Source organism: Puntigrus tetrazona, chromosome 8, assembly GCF_018831695.1.
Source record: "Puntigrus tetrazona isolate hp1 chromosome 8, ASM1883169v1, whole genome shotgun sequence".
Lineage (NCBI taxonomy): Eukaryota > Metazoa > Chordata > Actinopteri > Cypriniformes > Cyprinidae > Puntigrus > Puntigrus tetrazona.
This window is the reverse complement of record NC_056706.1, coordinates 13,725,424-13,743,916: the sequence shown is the minus strand read 5'-3', so window position 1 is coordinate 13,743,916 and position 18,493 is coordinate 13,725,424. Positions and strand designations below refer to the sequence as shown.

The 18,493-nt window shown below is 36.3% G+C and overlaps 2 protein-coding genes across 2 annotated transcripts; both read right to left on the bottom strand.

The window, feature by feature from the left end:
• Positions 1 to 1,031: 1,031 nt before the first annotated feature.
• LOC122350480 (osteoclast stimulatory transmembrane protein) lies at positions 1,032 to 5,751 on the bottom strand. The gene is made up of 3 exons (XM_043246997.1): positions 5,614 to 5,751; positions 3,768 to 4,767; positions 1,032 to 3,387 (listed from the first exon to the last, which is right to left on the bottom strand). The coding sequence occupies exons 1-3, from the start codon at positions 5,655 to 5,657 to the stop codon at positions 3,010 to 3,012; spliced, it is 1,422 nt and encodes a 473-aa protein (XP_043102932.1). The 5' UTR covers positions 5,658 to 5,751; the 3' UTR covers positions 1,032 to 3,009.
• On the bottom strand, positions 5,351 to 17,659 carry slc13a3 (solute carrier family 13 member 3). Its single transcript, XM_043246996.1, has 13 exons — positions 17,306 to 17,659; positions 16,198 to 16,463; positions 15,598 to 15,761; positions 15,240 to 15,303; positions 14,779 to 14,958; positions 11,971 to 12,096; positions 11,643 to 11,735; positions 11,446 to 11,550; positions 9,724 to 9,821; positions 8,042 to 8,154; positions 7,724 to 7,885; positions 6,892 to 7,029; positions 5,351 to 6,794 (listed from the first exon to the last, which is right to left on the bottom strand). Exons 1-13 carry the CDS (start codon positions 17,411 to 17,413, stop codon positions 6,618 to 6,620), a joined length of 1,794 nt encoding a protein of 597 aa, XP_043102931.1. The 5' UTR covers positions 17,414 to 17,659; the 3' UTR covers positions 5,351 to 6,617.
• Between the last annotated feature and the right edge of the window lie 834 nt (positions 17,660 to 18,493).

The window sequence follows — 18,493 nt, the reverse complement described above, 5'->3', positions numbered from 1 at the left end:
TAATCCTATGCATAAGGCAAGTGCATCTGTAGGTCTATGTAATGAGCGCAAAGGCCTTTTGAATGCACTTTTTATGTCAAACTGTTTAGCCTGTGTGCAAAAGCGAGGCAGCAATTTATAAATGCAGACTTTAATAAAGTGCCAATAAATGTGCTATATAGGCTAAAAATGTATAAACGGCATAAAAATCTGCTCTGCTTTTTTAGAAGGTTCATTTTAAAGTGATTTGAATGCAGTGTCCGTATTATGAGCATTTCTGAATGTAGATAGTGTCTTTAAACTGCGTCACTACCCATGTCATTCACAGCAGCACTAATAAACCCAATCTTAATCAGCTCAGCTTGTGTGTGTCTGAGGGCTGATTCATTCAATTCCGATATGCTCACTATAACTAGCTCTTCCCTCTTTGTATCCGTTTTGTCATCATATAAAAGAAATCTGATAATGTTCTTGTTTTGATTACTCAAGCATAGCCAAAGAATTTTTGGAAGTATTGTTCAAAGAAATGGATTTGTAAAATACAATCTTTAACGACAAAACAAGTCACTTGCATGATCATTGTAAAAATGCGGTCAGGTAGGCCTACAGTTTATTTTACAATATCAGGGAAAAAAAATTAACATTTCATATAGGCTAGTTATTTTTACATATTTAACTAGAAACATGCTTGTGACTGAAAACTAGATCATTTTACTCAAAAATTAAAACTTTCATTATGTACTCAACTTGATGTCAAACCATTACTTTCTTTCTTTGGAACATAAGGAAAATATTATTAGAATGTACAGCTTTTTTATCCAGTTTCACTGAATGGCATGATAAAGCTTTCTAAATTATTCAAAAGCACAATAAAATGGATAGCGCCTAAATAAATGCTTTTCGTCAGTCTTCAGAAGCAATTCAGTATGAAGCTTACCATAAATCTGTTTGAGTCTTTGAATCTGCTGTTTTCATAAATACACTAAGAGCACAAGAACTTAAATTTCACAATTGTTCTGTAACTTATAGCGAATGCAACACAGGACTTATCATTTTATGGTAGTTAAAATTTCAGTTCCCATTTATTGTTCTTGTGTGGAAAAAATGGTAATATATCTCCTCATTAAACTTTCCCCTCCTGGAGATAAATTTCTCCTTCTGGGTTTTGGAGTTACGTGAAGGTGTTCTTTTTTAGAAGCAGTTTCGTTCAGCTCATCTTCGTGACATCCTGTGTAGTAGACTTCATTCGCTGCCTTTCCTTTCTTGTTTTGCGTCCGACACTCTGCGTATTTCCATTATCATCCATTATCTGACCTTACTGAAGGGCTCTCGCTGGCTTTTCTCTGAAACATTTTAATGCTAATAATTACCTTTTCAAGATCTGGCTTTGCATGTCTTTCTGTTGTTTCTTTGACTAATGCTTGCAGTATCTTTCCCAGAAAATGGTTTTATCAGTGTATTAGCTTTAAAATGTCACGGCGATGCGGACAGCTTAAAGAGGCAGTTGCTATGAGACAGACGATAGTGGCTCTGCAGCGGAGCTTTGTGAGTGTGCTGTGACAGAGGCAAGAATAATGTGCAGCTCATGAAAGTGAGCACTGAACTTTCCACTGATGGAGCTGGACAAAGCTACAAAGTGTCTTTATACCTCTCTCATATGTGCTCTTGGTGGACTTGAAACAAAGTCTTAATATAGTCTAGATAAAGTGCCTGCCAGTGTAGCTGTAACTCTTTATGGCAACTATTACACCTCTTCAGAAAGACCAGAAAATTAATATGGCGTTTCGATAACAAGTTTCCTTTGTGATCAGGTTCCAAAAGAAACATTGAAAAAGCAACATTCTTTGGAGATTTAATTCGACACTTGCTCTCTATTTCTGAGTTTAAGACGTGGTAGAAATTCATTAAGTATATAGGCTATGTAAAAATGTCATTCGAGTCAGGCAGTACGCAATTGCTTTGAGTCACAGAAAAGGACTGAAACTGCATAAATGTGTGAAGGCAAAAGCCATAGGTGTCATTGTTTTTTCTTAAAGGAACATTTCTGTCATCAATTATTCGTCCTGTATGACTCTCTTTCTCCTGTGGAGCAAGAGACATTTCAATCAGTCGGTTTCAAAACTCATGGATAATTGAGACATTTTTAAGATATTTAAGATATCCCTTTCAGCTATGCATGTGAATCGTACAAAACAGATGCAGTACAGAATTGTAATGTAATATAAGTCATTTGACGTGAATTATGAAACTAAAACCAACACATTCTTCATTTGTCAAAAACACGTAATGCATCTTTGCATGATCATTTTCGCCCTCTATGTGCATTTTAATTCTTATAATCTGCATTACACAAACTGCTGAAATCTAACTGAAATCATCGGAGACCTTATTAAAAATAAACGTTGCGGGTTCACATATTCAGACCTGTTCAGTTTGACATAAGTGAGTCATGAGATCTTTCTCACAAAAGAGAAAGAAAAATAAACTCGTCTCTCTGATTACAGTTTGTGTAATATGCACATATATAATATACACATATAATATAACCTGTACATATTTACAGGTCCTTCTTGCTGTGATGTGAGACGATTTCCTGTCCATTAGTGTCATGTTTCTATCATCCGGTCTCTGCAGATCAGGCACTGTGCTACAGCTTGTCAATAGCACGGCCCCTAATGGATTGTGAAGTATAAGGTAAAAGCAGAAAGCTGTTGTCACTCTGTTAAACACTGAGGTATTTTTTTTCTTTCATAGCGTCATAGGTCAGAAGCACGCCACTTCACTGCAGTATAAATAAACAAGAGATATATGAAATAAAAACGTTAAAAATAAATGTTGCTTAACCAAACGCTTTTACACTAATTTGAATGTACACTTTTTGAGTACGGTATTTACAATTCTGTAAAATGTATAACATACAGTCCGATATAAAAGGGTTTGTTCACCCAAAAATTAGACGTCATATACACCCATGATGCTTTGAGGGCAAAACATGCACTAATTTGTATGTGAACTAACCCTTTAAGTGGATTATAGCTTATCTATCGTCCCAGAGATTTTATCTTGATGCTTGGGTTCTATAAAGAAAGCCTCATTCTGTCTTTCTTTTTGTTTAGCTTGAATTTTGTTAATAAGGAACTCGACCCTTCTCTCCTCCTGCTGCTGGAAGAAAGAAGCAGCTACTTTCCTCCGAAGGCGTTGAGCGTAGACCTCCAGAGGCAGTAGGGTGTAGCTGAACACATAGAGGAACACCAGCGCCGCTACCACACTTGGGTTCAGCTTACTGGATTGCGCCTCACACACGTTTGGATCAGAGTGAATCAAGGCTGTGTAAGTCCTGTTGAAGTTGAACAATTCTATCAGACAGTCTGAGCTAAAGAACCGGCAAATGGCCATCTCCGTTCCAACCTAAGATGATTAGAAAGAAAGAGGGGAACAGAAAAGAGGATTGTTGTTATTTGTCTCCACAGTGGTGAACAGTAACTAGCCTATTTACTTTAACCGAGTCTTTTTATTTTTAGAAACTTTTCCAAAAGTGGGGATCGTAGAAGCAGTTTTGGTTCCACGAAGAACCTTTTAGTGAACGGTTTTTAAAAGAACCATGTTTTGTCTTAAATATCTAAATAATGTTTTCCCACTGTAAAAAAAACAAAACAAAAACTTCTATGCATTTTACAAATACTTCTCCAAAGTGAATTCAAAATGAGGAACAATAGCAATTGGTCAAAGATTAATTTTTTTTTCCGGATATAGGATATCTTTAAGGAGAAACTGGTGGAGTGGATTACCTTGAAGTCTACGCTGATGCTGATGTTGGTGGATGGCATGTTTGAAATCCAAAGCCCACCTGTTTTCACCAAGTAATACAAGAAGTGGTCCAGAACTATCAAAAAGATTGTCATTAGCAGGTACAGAGTGATCACTATTGCTGGAGCCAGACATTTCACAAGTTCCTTTTTAGTGATTCTGAAACTGGTGGAGTTTACTCCGTTTTTCACATCCTTTGCTTTAACCACAATCCCTTTTTCAGCCCCTTTTCTCCTGAGCCCACCTGTGATATACGTGTTGTCAAATCTTACAGACGTCAGATAAGACCGAAGGTACATGACAGACTCGCTGAACAAATACAGAACGAAAACAGCAGCAAAGATTCTGCTGAATAGCAGTTTCAGGTCCTGTACTTGACTTTTAACTTCAGAGAAATCCTCCTGCACTCGCAGACTCAATACGTGCAACCGTCCCTTCACTTCCGACACATTAATGTGAGTGGTATGATCAAAATCGTGCAGCGTTTGCACTAAACTCCCATCCACTGTCTCCTCTGCACTCCCGACGATGTTGTCTTTAACGGTGTTGATGAGCTCTGAGCTGCTTAGGAGGCTTTGAGAGAGTTTTTCTGATGCGCATTTCACAACGTGTGTGAGTGTTGCGATGTTGGCGGCCATGTTGGGTAGGACGTACAGCACTACGATCATCACGGATGTGGACAAGAGCAGTTTACGGCCCTGTCGCGTGAACAGTGTCGGGAAGATTAGCGTGAAGGCGCATCGGAACGGATGGATGAGAAATGACAGGATAAACACCGCTGTGGCATAAATACCAACTGCGACCAATGCTGTCTGGATGTCGTATTTCAAAAGGTCTATGAGCCAGTGGGAAAGTAGTGAAGCAGTTACAGCAGCCAATGAGAGACAGAGAACAAGTAGGGCGAGCAGGTGACTTGCGCCCTTAGGAGTCGGAGAAGAGTAACACAACCACAGCGCCTCCATACCGCTCCTCACTGAGGCTCTAACACACAAAAAATCATAAATAGTTTGAATATCCTAGTTTGTTATCTACGTAGGATAACCGAATGAGTCTTTATTGGCTTATATTGCTTACACAGCAAAAAACAATTTAAGCCAATTAAATCGCTTCTATAAACTAAAGCGAAAAAAATCTAATCATTTGCTCTCCTGCATGTCTTTCAAAACCCGTTTAACTTTATGTCTTTAATGGAACATAAATGATTGCAGTCTGCTTTTTCCTTGCAATGAAAGTAAATGACTGTCATTCAAGATTTTATGAGTAACAGCCTACCAAGCGACAATTACGATACATTAATGGTTTATGGTTTCGCTGTTTCGCTTTCTGCAGCTTAAACAGCCAACGGTCCCCATCTTTCACCCTACAGCTAACATTCTAGAAAATTCTAGAATAGCTCTGATGTTCTAGAAAACGTCTTTTGTTTTCCACAGAAGAAAGAAATTCAAACTGATTTTGAAAGACACGAGGATGCCTAAATATAAATCTGTGGGGGAATATTCTATCGAAAGCGTTTATCTGAAATGCACAAAAAAGACAAACAAATAGCAAGTTACATTATGAAACATTTGATTACTAAACCCATTAAACTTTATTTGACAGCCTGTTACATTATTGTAATGAATTGCTATAGTAACAGCAATAGCAAAATCAACAACTACACATTTTATAGAGTGCAATAATATTTCTCAGTATTTTAGTAATGTTACAGCTAAATTAATACAGCCCATTTCCATTTTGTCCACTTCCATTTGCTTCTTAATTACGGCGCTAATACATTTCCCTATTTGGAGGCACAGGTCTTTCATAATTGCAGAAATATTGACATACCTGAGGGACAAATCAGAGAGATGGTAGTTTCTTAAAGGCATCATTATTGTTGGATAAAGCGAGGCTTGAATAAAAACTCAAACTCAAACTCAAGTTTGGTCGTCATCATAACAGAACTGGCCGGATTCGCATTGCTCTGCGCACTGAATATACATTTATATAGCCTACACTAAATCCTGTGACTGTGAGCTGGATGCTGGACACACATGCACGCTGACTCATTTAGTTGCTCAGATTCACGTGAAATCCAAACACCGGTTACACTGCACATCCTCGAACTTACACAACACCACATGACACGGCTGAAAAACAAAACTGCTCTTTTCATGAACCTTAAAAGGAAGACATACAAAAACATTGGTTTAAAAAGGAAGTCTGTAAATACTCTGCTTGCTGGTTTCAAGTGGGTTTTTTTTTAAAACACGTACTGGTCTTCATTGCCCTCGTGTTAGTATTTCACACAATGCCACGCATTATTTTCACCGGTTCTGCACCTGCAGTGGCCATATTTTCTTTTTATGGATTTATTAACATAGATTTAAGCGTTAAATCCGTCACTGTGCCCGTGTAGAGGTCTGCCAATAACTGTACATAATTTGTATAGATGGATCAGCGCTTTAATTGGGAGATTTGGATAATGATCTCAGGATTAAAACAATTACACAATTAACAATTAGTGCATAAATACAACAAATTTACAACATTAATACAAATGACATTAAAATAAATTTACAATCTAAGATTTGCATAAAAGATCTTGAATTTAACTATTTAAATCTACATATATAAACATTTCTGAAATGTTACATTTCCTGCCCCAAATTGGTAAAGTGGCATCAAGACACAAGAGGACAAGCCAAGCAGGAAGTGAGGTCATGATAGTCTTGATCCATCAACCGTGGGAATCCCCCAGTTAAGCATTTTTTCCATTTCGTTTTAGTCTTATATCTACAGTATATACAGGATCCGGCCTAATTGTGCATCCGTATTCATCTCTAGTTGTTCTAACCGGTCATATTCATAGCTGCTATAGTATGTGTAGCCACAGTTGCTGAGGAAGCATTTAAGGGTCTCGCCCAATCAGGGTATACGTGTAGATTGAACATATGAAGACCCCATGTGTTCATGGCCAGAGACACACAAAGGATTCCCAGAATGTTCATCACAAATCCTGTTTTAACCTGTGAACATCACACACACAAACACATACATCTTATTCAACAGCTGAAAATAACGTGTGTGTTCTGATGTCATTTGTTTTTGTAGTTGTTATCTCACCATATCTTTGACCATCAGGTGTCCGGAGGCAAAGGCGATTGAGTTTGGAGGTGTGGACACGGGAAGCATGAAAGCGTAAGAGCAACCAATTGTTGCTGGGATCATGAAGTACAGTGGGTTGACATTCACACGGATGGCCTGAAAATAAAGTATTTGGATATAATGTCACAATGGACGTGCACGCTTGTATGGATATAATCAAACTAGAAAAAACACTAAAATAGAAGCCATCTGACTCGATTTAAAATGTTATGCTAATTTTCACTTCAAGTAAAATAAATAAATAATATATAATATAAATGAATAATAATATATATATATAAAATTCTAAAATAGAAAAGTAATAAAAAAATATTTATAATAAATGTCATTTTATTTGATGATACTGTGTGTATGGTGTGTTAATTAGTTAATTAGGATAAATTAAATTTATTAAAAGTGACAGTAAAAATGTTTCTAAACATTTTACCCATCAAAAAATCCTAAAAAAAGGCTTTTACATGTTTAATGTAAAAGAATAAAAATTTATTAATATTAATAAAAAATAAAATAAAAATTATATATATACATATGTCATATGACAATAAAAATAAAGTCTTTGAGCATTAAATCAGAATATTAGATGATCGCGTGACAATAAAGACAGTAATAACTGCTGAAAATTCAGCTTTTCCATCATAGGAAAACAAATTACATGTTGAAGCATATTACTCTAGAAAGCATCTATTTCAAATTGTAATCATATTTTAATATTTACAACAATAGCAATATTCTATATATGCAAACATATACATACATACACACAAATTGAAAGTGATACATTTGTCCATACCAGTTCAGCAATGACAGGGAGGAAGATAATGATGGTGGCTGTGTTGCTGGCGAATTCAGTGAAGCAGGCGATGAAGGCTGTGATGAGGATGACTGCGACAGGAGGAGGGACCTTGGCTAGAGGCTGCAGGTGATTTCCTATCCACACCGCTAACCCTGACTCCTATTAGCCAAAGGTTATAGAGTTTACAAAAATCGTCAGGCTTACAGATTGTCTTATAAACAGACTGATTGAACTAGAACACAAATTTTCAGCCACGTAATGTCAGGTTCCAGCTGGCATTTCATTCCAAAAAGTGTAACGCAGATACTGACGTACCTCACAGCCTTTGGCCATTGCAAATCCACCACCCAGTAGCAAAATAATATTCCACGGCACACACTCTTGAGCTTTTTTCCATGACAACAGGGGCACATATGGTGTATTTGACGCTGGAGAGAGAAATGAAATAAAAACTAATTATGACCTCAAGCTGACTTACCATCTCAAGTGCAAATCATACGTGAAAAAAAAAAATACCTAACAGATATTTCATTTGGAGGGGGTCAAGGGTTGTTTATTAAAAACTATTATTGAAAACAAATATATAAAACATTCATAAACATAAAAACACACCAAGTTTAAGACAGCTCCAATCTACAGCTCACTCAACATTCATGTTGTTGCACAAAATATCTACAGGAGATGCTGTGTATTTGACATCTGAATTTGATTACACCTTTTGAACTACACGAGGAAAGAAAATTGATTTGGAACCGGTAGAGAACAAAATGCATCTGACAGGAGATGAAACGTAGACCTTTACTTCATTTGATTGCCACAGAAAATGCTAAATGTGTCCCAGAATGCTGCCACTTTTCACAGCCTTCACTATAAAATACCACACATAATGAACAGATTATACACCATATTTACCTCTTAACACAGAGAAAACACTCTTATCACAATATAATTTTTTTTTCATGTAGTCTAGAATTAATAACTTGATGCGTACCCATTAGAAATATTAAATAAATATGAAGAAAGTATTCACAACGCAACAATGAAAAACAAAATGGTTTCACAAAATGGGTATTATCGATCAATATTCCCTTCGTTGTTATTACTACAATGAATTAATCTCTAAATTTCAGCACAAAAATCTGTATTTGCCAAACATAAATGTAATGAGCTACAAATCACTTTACATTTCTGATCACAAATGTACTGAAGGCCACATAGAAAACATCTCAGCAAAGCTGGTGACAATATTAGTAGTAATAATAATATCAGTTGATAACAGTAATAATAATGTCAGTTTTTGTCTAATGCTCAACTGGTCTAAACAATGCCACAACCTTTAGTGAAATGAAAATGTTCTATAGATGTGTAAGGCTCTTCGTTAAACATCTTCATAGATGCCGAAGAAGAACCATTATAAGGAGTGTAGTATTATCCCTATTTTACAGAACTTCACACAGAAATTGCACAAGTTTACAACCAGTGACTTTTTTGTAGAGTAGATTATTAAAAATTTGCAAACACATTTTCCAGATATAGACAAAAGCAATGCACCCAGTGTAAAAGAAACAGTGATAGGTGGAGAGATTTGTTAGAGATTATTATAATCTCTCTGCACATAGTTCTCTGCTGGACCTCTCTTAGACACACTAATCTGAATCATTAACATTCCTCGTCTTGTTCAACATGAACCACTCTCACATGTACTCTAGAAACCGCTTTGAAAGCCAGAATAAACTGTGCCACTGGAAAGTTACTGTGGTAACGAAACCCAGCGGCAACTTTTGTCCTGCCAAAAATTCTAAACCCATTCAGTGTCCCAATTTACCAAATTCCAGTTCAATATAAGCCTGTTATATCTTAGGGCCCTTGTTTATAAAAAAATACATATTTTAATCATAACGATTGACTGTTGACTTTCTTCAATTTGAATTGTATAATTCCACACGTCTCAGCTGTTGTTATATCACGAACAGAAAGTCAATAAACCACCCACTGACCTCTTGAATCGAACCACCAGCGGATAGACGGACACTGGGATGGAAAGAAAAAGAGGATGGAGATGATGATGACTCCAGTTACTGCGTCAGAAACGTAGCTGAAAGGAGATAAACACAGAAACATGTGAAGTGCTTCTAGTGTTACATTCAGAGAACTCATAAGTATCGAGCCCGAGACCACTGGTGGTATTAGGATGAATACTTAATGTACATAAACGATCACTTTCTATTGACTGCCTCCAAATATGCATAATTTCTTGCTACTACAGGCAAAAAAAACAGTACGCTATTGTTTAAATTCACAATAGGGCTGGGTGATAAATCGATAACGATGATTAGCGAGCGATATAAATTCCCTCGATACGATAACGATTGTTTGATAAGTGTATGATGTAACGTTTATGAGGAACAAAAGAGCGCTAGTTAGTTGAAGCAGGCCACTTGGACCATTTATCCACTCGGATTCAAACATCGGCACGGATACAGCAAGGCACGACTGCGCTGCGGTACGCAACCTGTTCGTTTCAATGACATGCGGCGCGCAGGATGTTTTGTGCGCACATCCCTTACTAGTTGATAAGTCTCCCGAACACTGAACAGCGCTGTGAGATCCAGCGTGACTTGAAGAAAACATCTTCCTTTTACAAATGTTTTCTTTAAAACAGAAAACTCACTCACTCACTGAGCCAGTCATTAAATAATAGACAACTGCAAATAAGATATGCTGTGTGAATAAAAATGTCAAAACAATCGAGCAGACAAGGCATTAATGCTACTGAGTACTAACCTATTCATCATCTCATTCTCAAAAACAACATGCTTTCAATCGTAGGAATCTCATCTACAGGTGTTAAATCACCCTTTGCATGTACTTTGCACACATTATTCTGTTCTCTCTCTGTTTCTAGGGTTTGTTGTGGGTTTATCTTGGTATCTTGGTTGACTCGAGGTGAATTCAGATAGAGAAAGGTCAGCTGTGTGGAGGGAGCAGATCAACTGGCATCTAACTGCATTAGTGTGATGGACCACAAAAAAACAAAACCCAAAAAAAAAAAAAAAAAAAAAAAAAAAAAACTAAGGAAGAAGAGGAAGTCTTTATTTCTAGGTGCAATTATTTAAATATGCACAGACTAATTTTCTTCCTTCGGGATGAAAACCTTTTTTAACTTAATCATAGTATACTGTACATATGTTTCCTTTCATATAAACACCACTATTTAAATGTATTTTTAATGAAATGTTCAACAAATGAATTTAAGTAGTTCCTAATTGCATACATTTTGATTGTAAAGGAAAAAAATTCTGATGGCACAGGTTTGTTGTAGCATACATGCAATGCATTTGGCCTTTACATAAAGGCATAAAAACTGTGCCATTGTGTTAGATCGAAATGTATTAGATATTAAATTAAGACACCCACACTCAAACATTGTCTTCATTATTGTGACAGAAGACAATTTATACAACTTCTGTTTTGTGAAGTTGTTTGTTATTAGTCTCTAATGAATTTCACAAAAAAATTGTATGTGGAAAGGTCAACTTATACATGGCATGAATCAACACCCTATAAGAACTGCTACTCTGAAAAGGAAATTTAATAAAATGCTTGAGCAGAATATGACAGTTTACTATTTCATACATTTTACATGAACTAAGCATGTGAAAATGTGATACTTAAAATACATTTAAATCTTTCAGTACCTGCCTGTCACTGTGCCTTACCCTTTGGTGAAGAAAACTGACCATCCAGTAACAAACTTCGGATCTCTCGTAAACAGAAGTATAGCAAAAATAATGAAGAATAAAGCAATTGATCCCTCTGCAAATCTAGAAGCAAAGAAGATATTTTAACTCAAATAACGTTAGGAATAGAGGGATGAAGAAAGTGTTTATGATGTGTTTTATATACTCTGACTTACTTTATTGGGCCAAGCTTCTTATAGTCTTCATCAATAACAGTTTTTGCTTTTGCTTCTGCGGCTGCACGTTCATCATGTTTGCTAATGCAAAGCCTGTGTAAAAACAGACAAACAATTAAACTAACAAAATAAAGGTTTTTACGATTAAAGAATACAAAAGTAGAAACTAAGCAGAATAATAGACTTAAGTAAATAGAGTATAGCTGCCCTTTACATAGTTTTTCACAATGAGAGACCCAAGATGATTGCATTTTTGGGTTTAGGAATAGAAAAGAGTGATATACTACACGTGTCTTTTTCTGCACATACATTTAGACTGCATATTTACCGTGTATTGAGTCCGCCATAGAGGAAAGCAATCCAGATCCAGCCCAGAATGAGAAAAAGAAGCATCAGCGGGAAGGCAAAGACAAACCATGAGCCAAAGTTTATGAGGTCGCAATCAGGGAAGTAGCTACAGACAAAAACATGCAAGACATTAATGTTAGTTTTTGCTGTATTTGCTCCGGCAACGAAGACAGTTAAAAATTGCAAGTATCTGCAAAACATGCAGGTGTTTTGTTCCAGAGTAAAAAAACTAATCAAACTGAATGCCAACTAATCGTTTGAGTAATTAACTCACTCATATATGCGGTAACTTGTTGCCATCTACTGGCATATCAATGTAACCAGCAGAAAGTTACTAAAAAAAACATTAATTAATATCAAATATATTAATCATTTTGCTTTGATTATCTCAGTTTTAAGATAAGGCTGTGCAGAGAACAAACAGTAAGAGTTTTAATTAGATATTCATAGAAACTGACGAGTAATAATAAAGTGTGAGCTGTTTTGTGTCTGTCAAGTGGCTGCCTTGATCTTTTCTCACAGAACCAGATTAATTATTATTGAATTTTTTTATTAAATTACACTTTTTCATTTATTCTCCTACATTTTTTACATAAAGGCCAAGACCGAATGAAAAACTTCACTGGTAATCACAGCTGTAATGCATATTTTACATAACTTCAACTCTGATTTTGTCTCTCCTTTTTTGTCTAGTCATTATGAGACAAGATGTTCCAAGCCGATTGAACATCAGTGATGAATTACGGTAAATGATTGGAGCCTGTATCTGAATAAGTTACTGAAGAAAACGTTTCCCAAACTGATTGCGTTAACAGATTCAGATTACATTCACAATGATTCATTTAATTGCATCTGAATTATGCACCTTAAACAAATGCACAATAAACTGCATGAGTATCTCAGGGAGTAAGTATGCAAGTATCACCTTGTGGCTTTTCACAGAGAATCAACCTCTAAAATGTTAAAGGTTGAACCACAACGCTGCACTGTTTTGATTTTAACAAAACAGTGCATACCTTTGATCTCTGACTTTATGGCATTTATGAATTATGTGTGTAAGATAAACGCGAGGACAATCAGTTCAGTCTGAGTTCTTCAGGAGGGTTCTGGTTTAAACCCAACCCTAAACATAACGTCACAGGGGCATAAGCAGGTCGTATGAAATGTATGAATGATTCTACAAATTATCAAATCGGCAAAACTTAAAATATTTACAAACTAAGATTGTGAGAATGTGTTGGCTTATCCAACCAATGAGTTAAAGCAATATCTATAATATAATAGGGTTAATTGCTTTGGGTTTATCTCTGTCTTTGTTTGTACGATTTGATTCAAGACATGTTCATCCACTTACAATGCATGAACATTTACATGCAAGTCATGAACAAACAAGCTCAATAGCTGCAATAAACTACATCCATTAAATGTGCTCTTCATGCTTTTCACACAGCAGATGCTATTCAGACCCGTACGCGCTCAATGCCAGCACAGACACATTTTATGCAGATGAAGGAGGCACAAAATCTATATTTTATTCCTCCAAACCTCTTTGACTAAATATAATTATTTTAAATGAAAGGTTATGGCATAATGAGGAAGAACAAGAAGATGCTGTATTATTTCTTAAATTACTAATCAAATAAGTAAACTTTTTTGCACTGATCACGTAACCTCTTTTGTACAAAGGTCAGACTAAAGCACGCACGTTTTAAAATCATAATCGTTTTTTTTACATATTAGAGTCAAAAGATTTTACAGAAGGAATTTTGACATTTCTAATTTTTGTCACTCCACAATTCGAATTGATTTATGGCTCAGTGTAGGAGAAAAGACTCATTTTGAGAAAACTTGTAGCTGGGTTTTTGTGGCATCTCAAATTCTGTGGCACTCAAACTAGGTTCTATTTTGGCTTGTTGGTGGTGACCTAATTAATAAACAGCTTTTTCAAAAGCCTGTGCCATCCAGAATTCTTCTTAGCATGCATTAGCTGAAACAGGTCACAAGCACAATCAGTTGAACTACCAGATGACTGTGTAGTGCAGAACTGTCTTTATACAACAATACATACACTAGAGTTAAAATGAGCAGCGAATAGACTTTTGTTCTACACCTTTCAGTAGCACAAAGACAAATGAAGTCCATCCAGTGGTAATGAGAAATGGAATGTTATTCATGTTAATTAAAGCTAATGCACTCATTAGGATTGCATTAGCTATAAATGTGTGAACTGAAGCCTGATCTGAATACAAACTTTCCTCTTGACTTAATGCTGCACATGACAGCAACATGGTGCCATCCAGCACTGATTTTTAACATAATATATTTGCAATGCTGCCTGTGCTTTCTCTTTAAAAAAAAAACAAAACATGAATTTCCATGACTTTTCCATTCATGCATGATTACTGAATGAGGATTTTTTAAATATAATAGATATTACACGATCAGTCTTGGCAATTAAATATTTTAGAGCTTAGAGCTTAGACATGTTTATTATAGATAACATTACCGTTTTTTCTATCTTCAAAAAACATCCACATCTCTTGCGTAATTCACTGTGCCTTCCTTACATTGCACGTCTAGCCAGTGTTCTTCACAGCAATTTGGAACTTTGTATTGCAGCACTTTTCATGTTATTGTCCCCTTGAGGTAAGTCACTTACATTGTATTTCTCAGAATGAAGTTACTTTAGATAAAAGCATCTTGTAAATGAAAGTAGTTGAATAAAAGAATGAATGCAAAAGTCACTGGTATAGTGGTTTACAACGGCAGCCATGGAAAGATGGTATACCTCTTGAGCTGACCCACCAGGATCAGATTAGGGGCAGTGCCGGTAAGGGTTGCAGTTCCTCCGATGCTTGCGGCATAAGGTATAGAAATCAGAAATCCTTTCCACACTTTCATCTGGTATTCAGCCTCTCTTCTGACGTCTTCCAGATTCTTTTTCTCTAATCTGTCTGTCCAATCCGGTCTGTGAAGTTACACAAAGGAACGGAATCTCTTAACAATTCAAATTTTATTGTTTAAGAGTATGAAAATATGACCTTTTCATACAAACGTGCATAAGGTTGTCCACGTGGCCCACAATGGAGTCCAGATTATTACTAATATTAAATCTGTTGCTGCAATAACTGCAAATTCTAGAGATTATGCTTTATTTTTAATGGTAAATTTATAGAAAATCTTTAAGCTCATAGTGCTTGATCCTTGCTTGCTCAAAGAAATTCTCACAAACGAATTATTCTCACTTACGTGTTGTCTGTGGTCAGCACCTGTTTTTCACAAGGAAGCACGTGCATCTTCACCTGAGAATCACCTGCAATTAAATGTTTACTTTTTAATAACAAACACCTCTCTAATACGAAACTAATTTCTGAATAAAAACAGCTGAATTTTTAAAAGGAAAAAATAAGCATTCTCACGCTCTTTGTACATTAAAGAGCTCAAAGTTCTCAGTACAGGTTGTATATTATGTTTTCATGTGTGCAGGTTGATTTCACACACAAACACAAACCAAATAAATCATTTATAGTATGTTGAAATCAAGATTGCATTCAAAAACATTTCATTTCCTAATTAACACATGCAATATGAATTTCTCCCCACCCACCCTCTGGATCTCTCTTGTCCTTGCAGTTCTCTTTTAGAGTCTCCAGATTACCAAAAAGGCTTTCCAGTATGGCATTAGCAATGGGCAGCATCATGGCTGTTGTGGCTGTATTACTCAACCACATTGACAGGAAAGAGGAAGTGATCATCATGCCTAAGATCAGCCTGGAGAGGAAAGAAAGGCCAGACCAGAAGTAGAGCCAAACCTATTAACTATTTTGCAACAACTAGTCCAATAAAATGTGACCATATACATAGTACACACTTTATTGTACATCGTAAAACAGAGCACAATAAAATCAGCGCTAAATCTGGGTCAAATGCTTCAGTAAGAAACACATTCAACAAAGATTTAAGTAATAATAATGCAATCGCTTTTATATGAATTGTTGAAAGCTAAAGCAGCTAATAGAGTTGGTATTTCAGTAAATAACCAATTTTTGCACTGGAGTATATTTTCAGACACCTATTGTGTAATGTTTGCAATTGATCAGGTTTGCACATCTCAGCCAAAAGTGTCTGTGTGTTTACCTTCTACAATTGTTAAAACTTAAGACTGGAGAGCTCCTAATTCCAAAGAAGGCTGAAGATTCTTTCTTACCAGGCAGGTTTCACTCCGACGATCTTTAGCACCTTGAGGGCTATTCGGCGATGAAGACCCCACTCTTCTATAGCAGACGCCATCACTAAACCACTCAGGAACAGGAAGTTAGTCTCAAGGAAGTATTGCGGACAGACCTTCTTAGAAGGCAGGATTCCCATTGTGGGGAAGAGGCAGACGGGAAGCATGGCAGTCACCGCAAGCGGGAGCGCTTCGGTACACCAGTACACCGCCATCAGCAGCACCACATACAGACATTTACCCTCCTGAAAAATAACAGGCGAGTGTGTAGATGCAGGGAAGAATATTAATATGATCATCAAGCATAATCAAGTCCTCCATTGTTTTACTGACACATCATATAACTTTTCAGAAATCTTTGGAAGGCACTATGAAACGTGGCATTTGTAAATAAAGCTGGACATTTTATCACAATTGATTTCACTTTTCTCAGCCATTGTTAACCAGATCATCTTTAGTGGGCGTATGTGAGTGAAGTGTTATTAATCGCATAACTACGAACATATTCAAAACTGTACGACAAACAGAAAGATTTTTCTTCACTTTGAACAATATCTGTATCAAGTATCTTTCAAAACCTCACAAATTAATTTTCTGCTTTAAAGGTGCCTCTATGTTGACTTTCTTACAAATAAATCTTAATTTTCTCCAAAAGCAAAGCCTTTTAAATGTGAACACATATGTCTGTGTCTACATTGGTTTTGGGGGCCTCTGGATTTCGGGTAATCTTTTCTTCTACTAATTCTTCTTCTTGCCATGTAAATCAAAAGGCACCAGAGCTATTTGGTTACCAACAACCTTTCGAATGTCTTAATCTTTGTTACTTAGAAGTACGAAATACAGGTCTGACATTAAGATAAGCGTGTGATGATAAAGTTTTAGGGTGAACTGTCCCTTTAAGGAACACATGTTAATGCAGTTATCGCTGAAAAACAAGCGTATTGTAGAATAGGCCAATATCTGCATACATTTACATTATTTTACATCAACTTTGTGGCACAATTAGGCTACTTTAGCGCATATTTAACCATCCTATGGCTTCGAAAGGCCAAATCAGCAGGTGGCTAATTTAACAACAGCGTTTTACCTTTGGTGGAACAAAGAAGAGCAGCGGGAGCAGCAATAACGGGGCGAGGATCAGAATGAGCTGTTTGCGCGCGCTCCAGAGCTTCATGGAAAACTTTGCAGAGTCCATAGCGGCATAAAACCTGTTTCCTTCCCTTTGTCTTTGCACTGGGACAGGCTGCGGCTGCGGCGCTTGGTCTCCAACTTTATTACTTTTGCTTTATTATTTTTTAGCACAGCGGGAGAAGATTAACTATTGGCTTACTCGTTAACTCCCTTAAAGACCCCTCGACTTTAGCCTTCAACGTGAGTCGGTCTACAGCGCCAGCAAAGATGAGGAGCAAAGTGTTCTGCTTCACGCAGTCTACACGAAGTAAGCATTAAAAGGTGTACTCTGTTAATTAAAGAAGCGTTAGCAAAGCGATAATTATCGGAGATGATAATAATGTGTGCCAGTTCAACGGTTAGTAGGTCCCTCGTGCTGATGATTGACTTGAGATGTATGCAGAGTAGTAGTGCATAGTCATTAAAATATCAGTACAAACATGGTATTTGTATTTGGTTTCCACTTAGCTATTAGTTGAACACTTTTAGTTTACTATTAGTTCTGGTTTTAGAAACTTTTGTCACGCTCGATCCCATATTGGCCCATATTGATATTTCCTAGTGGTTTGCTTTGCTTCAGGTAAAATATTGACAGCTGTGGTTGCCATGAATTTTAAATAACTGCTGACATCTTTGATTATGGCATTTTAGTGGACATATTTTATTCAGCTTTACACACAACAATAAAATGAGCACATACTAACCTACTTAATCTGTTTTGGACCTTACAATATGCTGATAATAACTCTCATAGTAATGCAGGTGCTTTAAAACTGCCACTTGATGAATCAAAGTTCATCATAAATTACTTAAACTGAATTACGTTTGTATATTGTATAAGCAGTGTCATTTAAACACACACACACACACAGACACACACAAAATTTCCATATAAAACATGCATAAATACAGGACAACATAAATTTGATAAAGTCTGATAAAATACACAGAGTCTTTTGGCAACTATTTGTCTATTTAGTTTTCTTGTTTTGGATCAAGTGCAGTTTGAATTTTTTTATTTATTATTGTTCTTCTTGCTAGCAAAAACATTTTTTTTAAATTGCTGAAGGTTTTCATTTTTGTGAATTCTTTTCATTAAAGATAA

Coding starts and splice junctions, on each gene's coding strand:
- LOC122350480 (XM_043246997.1), bottom strand. CDS start 5,657: ATGATGCCTTTAAGAAACTACCATCTCTCTGATTTGTCCCTCAG. Junction 4,768..5,613: donor CTCTCTGATTTGTCCCTCAG/GTATGTCAATAT, acceptor TTTGTGTGTTAG/AGCCTCAGTGAGGAGCGGTA. Junction 3,388..3,767: donor GCATCAGCGTAGACTTCAAG/GTAATCCACTCC, acceptor TAATCATCTTAG/GTTGGAACGGAGATGGCCAT.
- slc13a3 (XM_043246996.1), bottom strand. CDS start 17,413: ATGGACTCTGCAAAGTTTTCCATGAAGCTCTGGAGCGCGCGCAAACAG. Junction 14,959..15,239: donor GTGCTGACCACAGACAACAC/GTAAGTGAGAAT, acceptor GTAACTTCACAG/ACCGGATTGGACAGACAGAT. Junction 11,551..11,642: donor AAGAAGCTTGGCCCAATAAA/GTAAGTCAGAGT, acceptor CTTTGCTTCTAG/ATTTGCAGAGGGATCAATTG.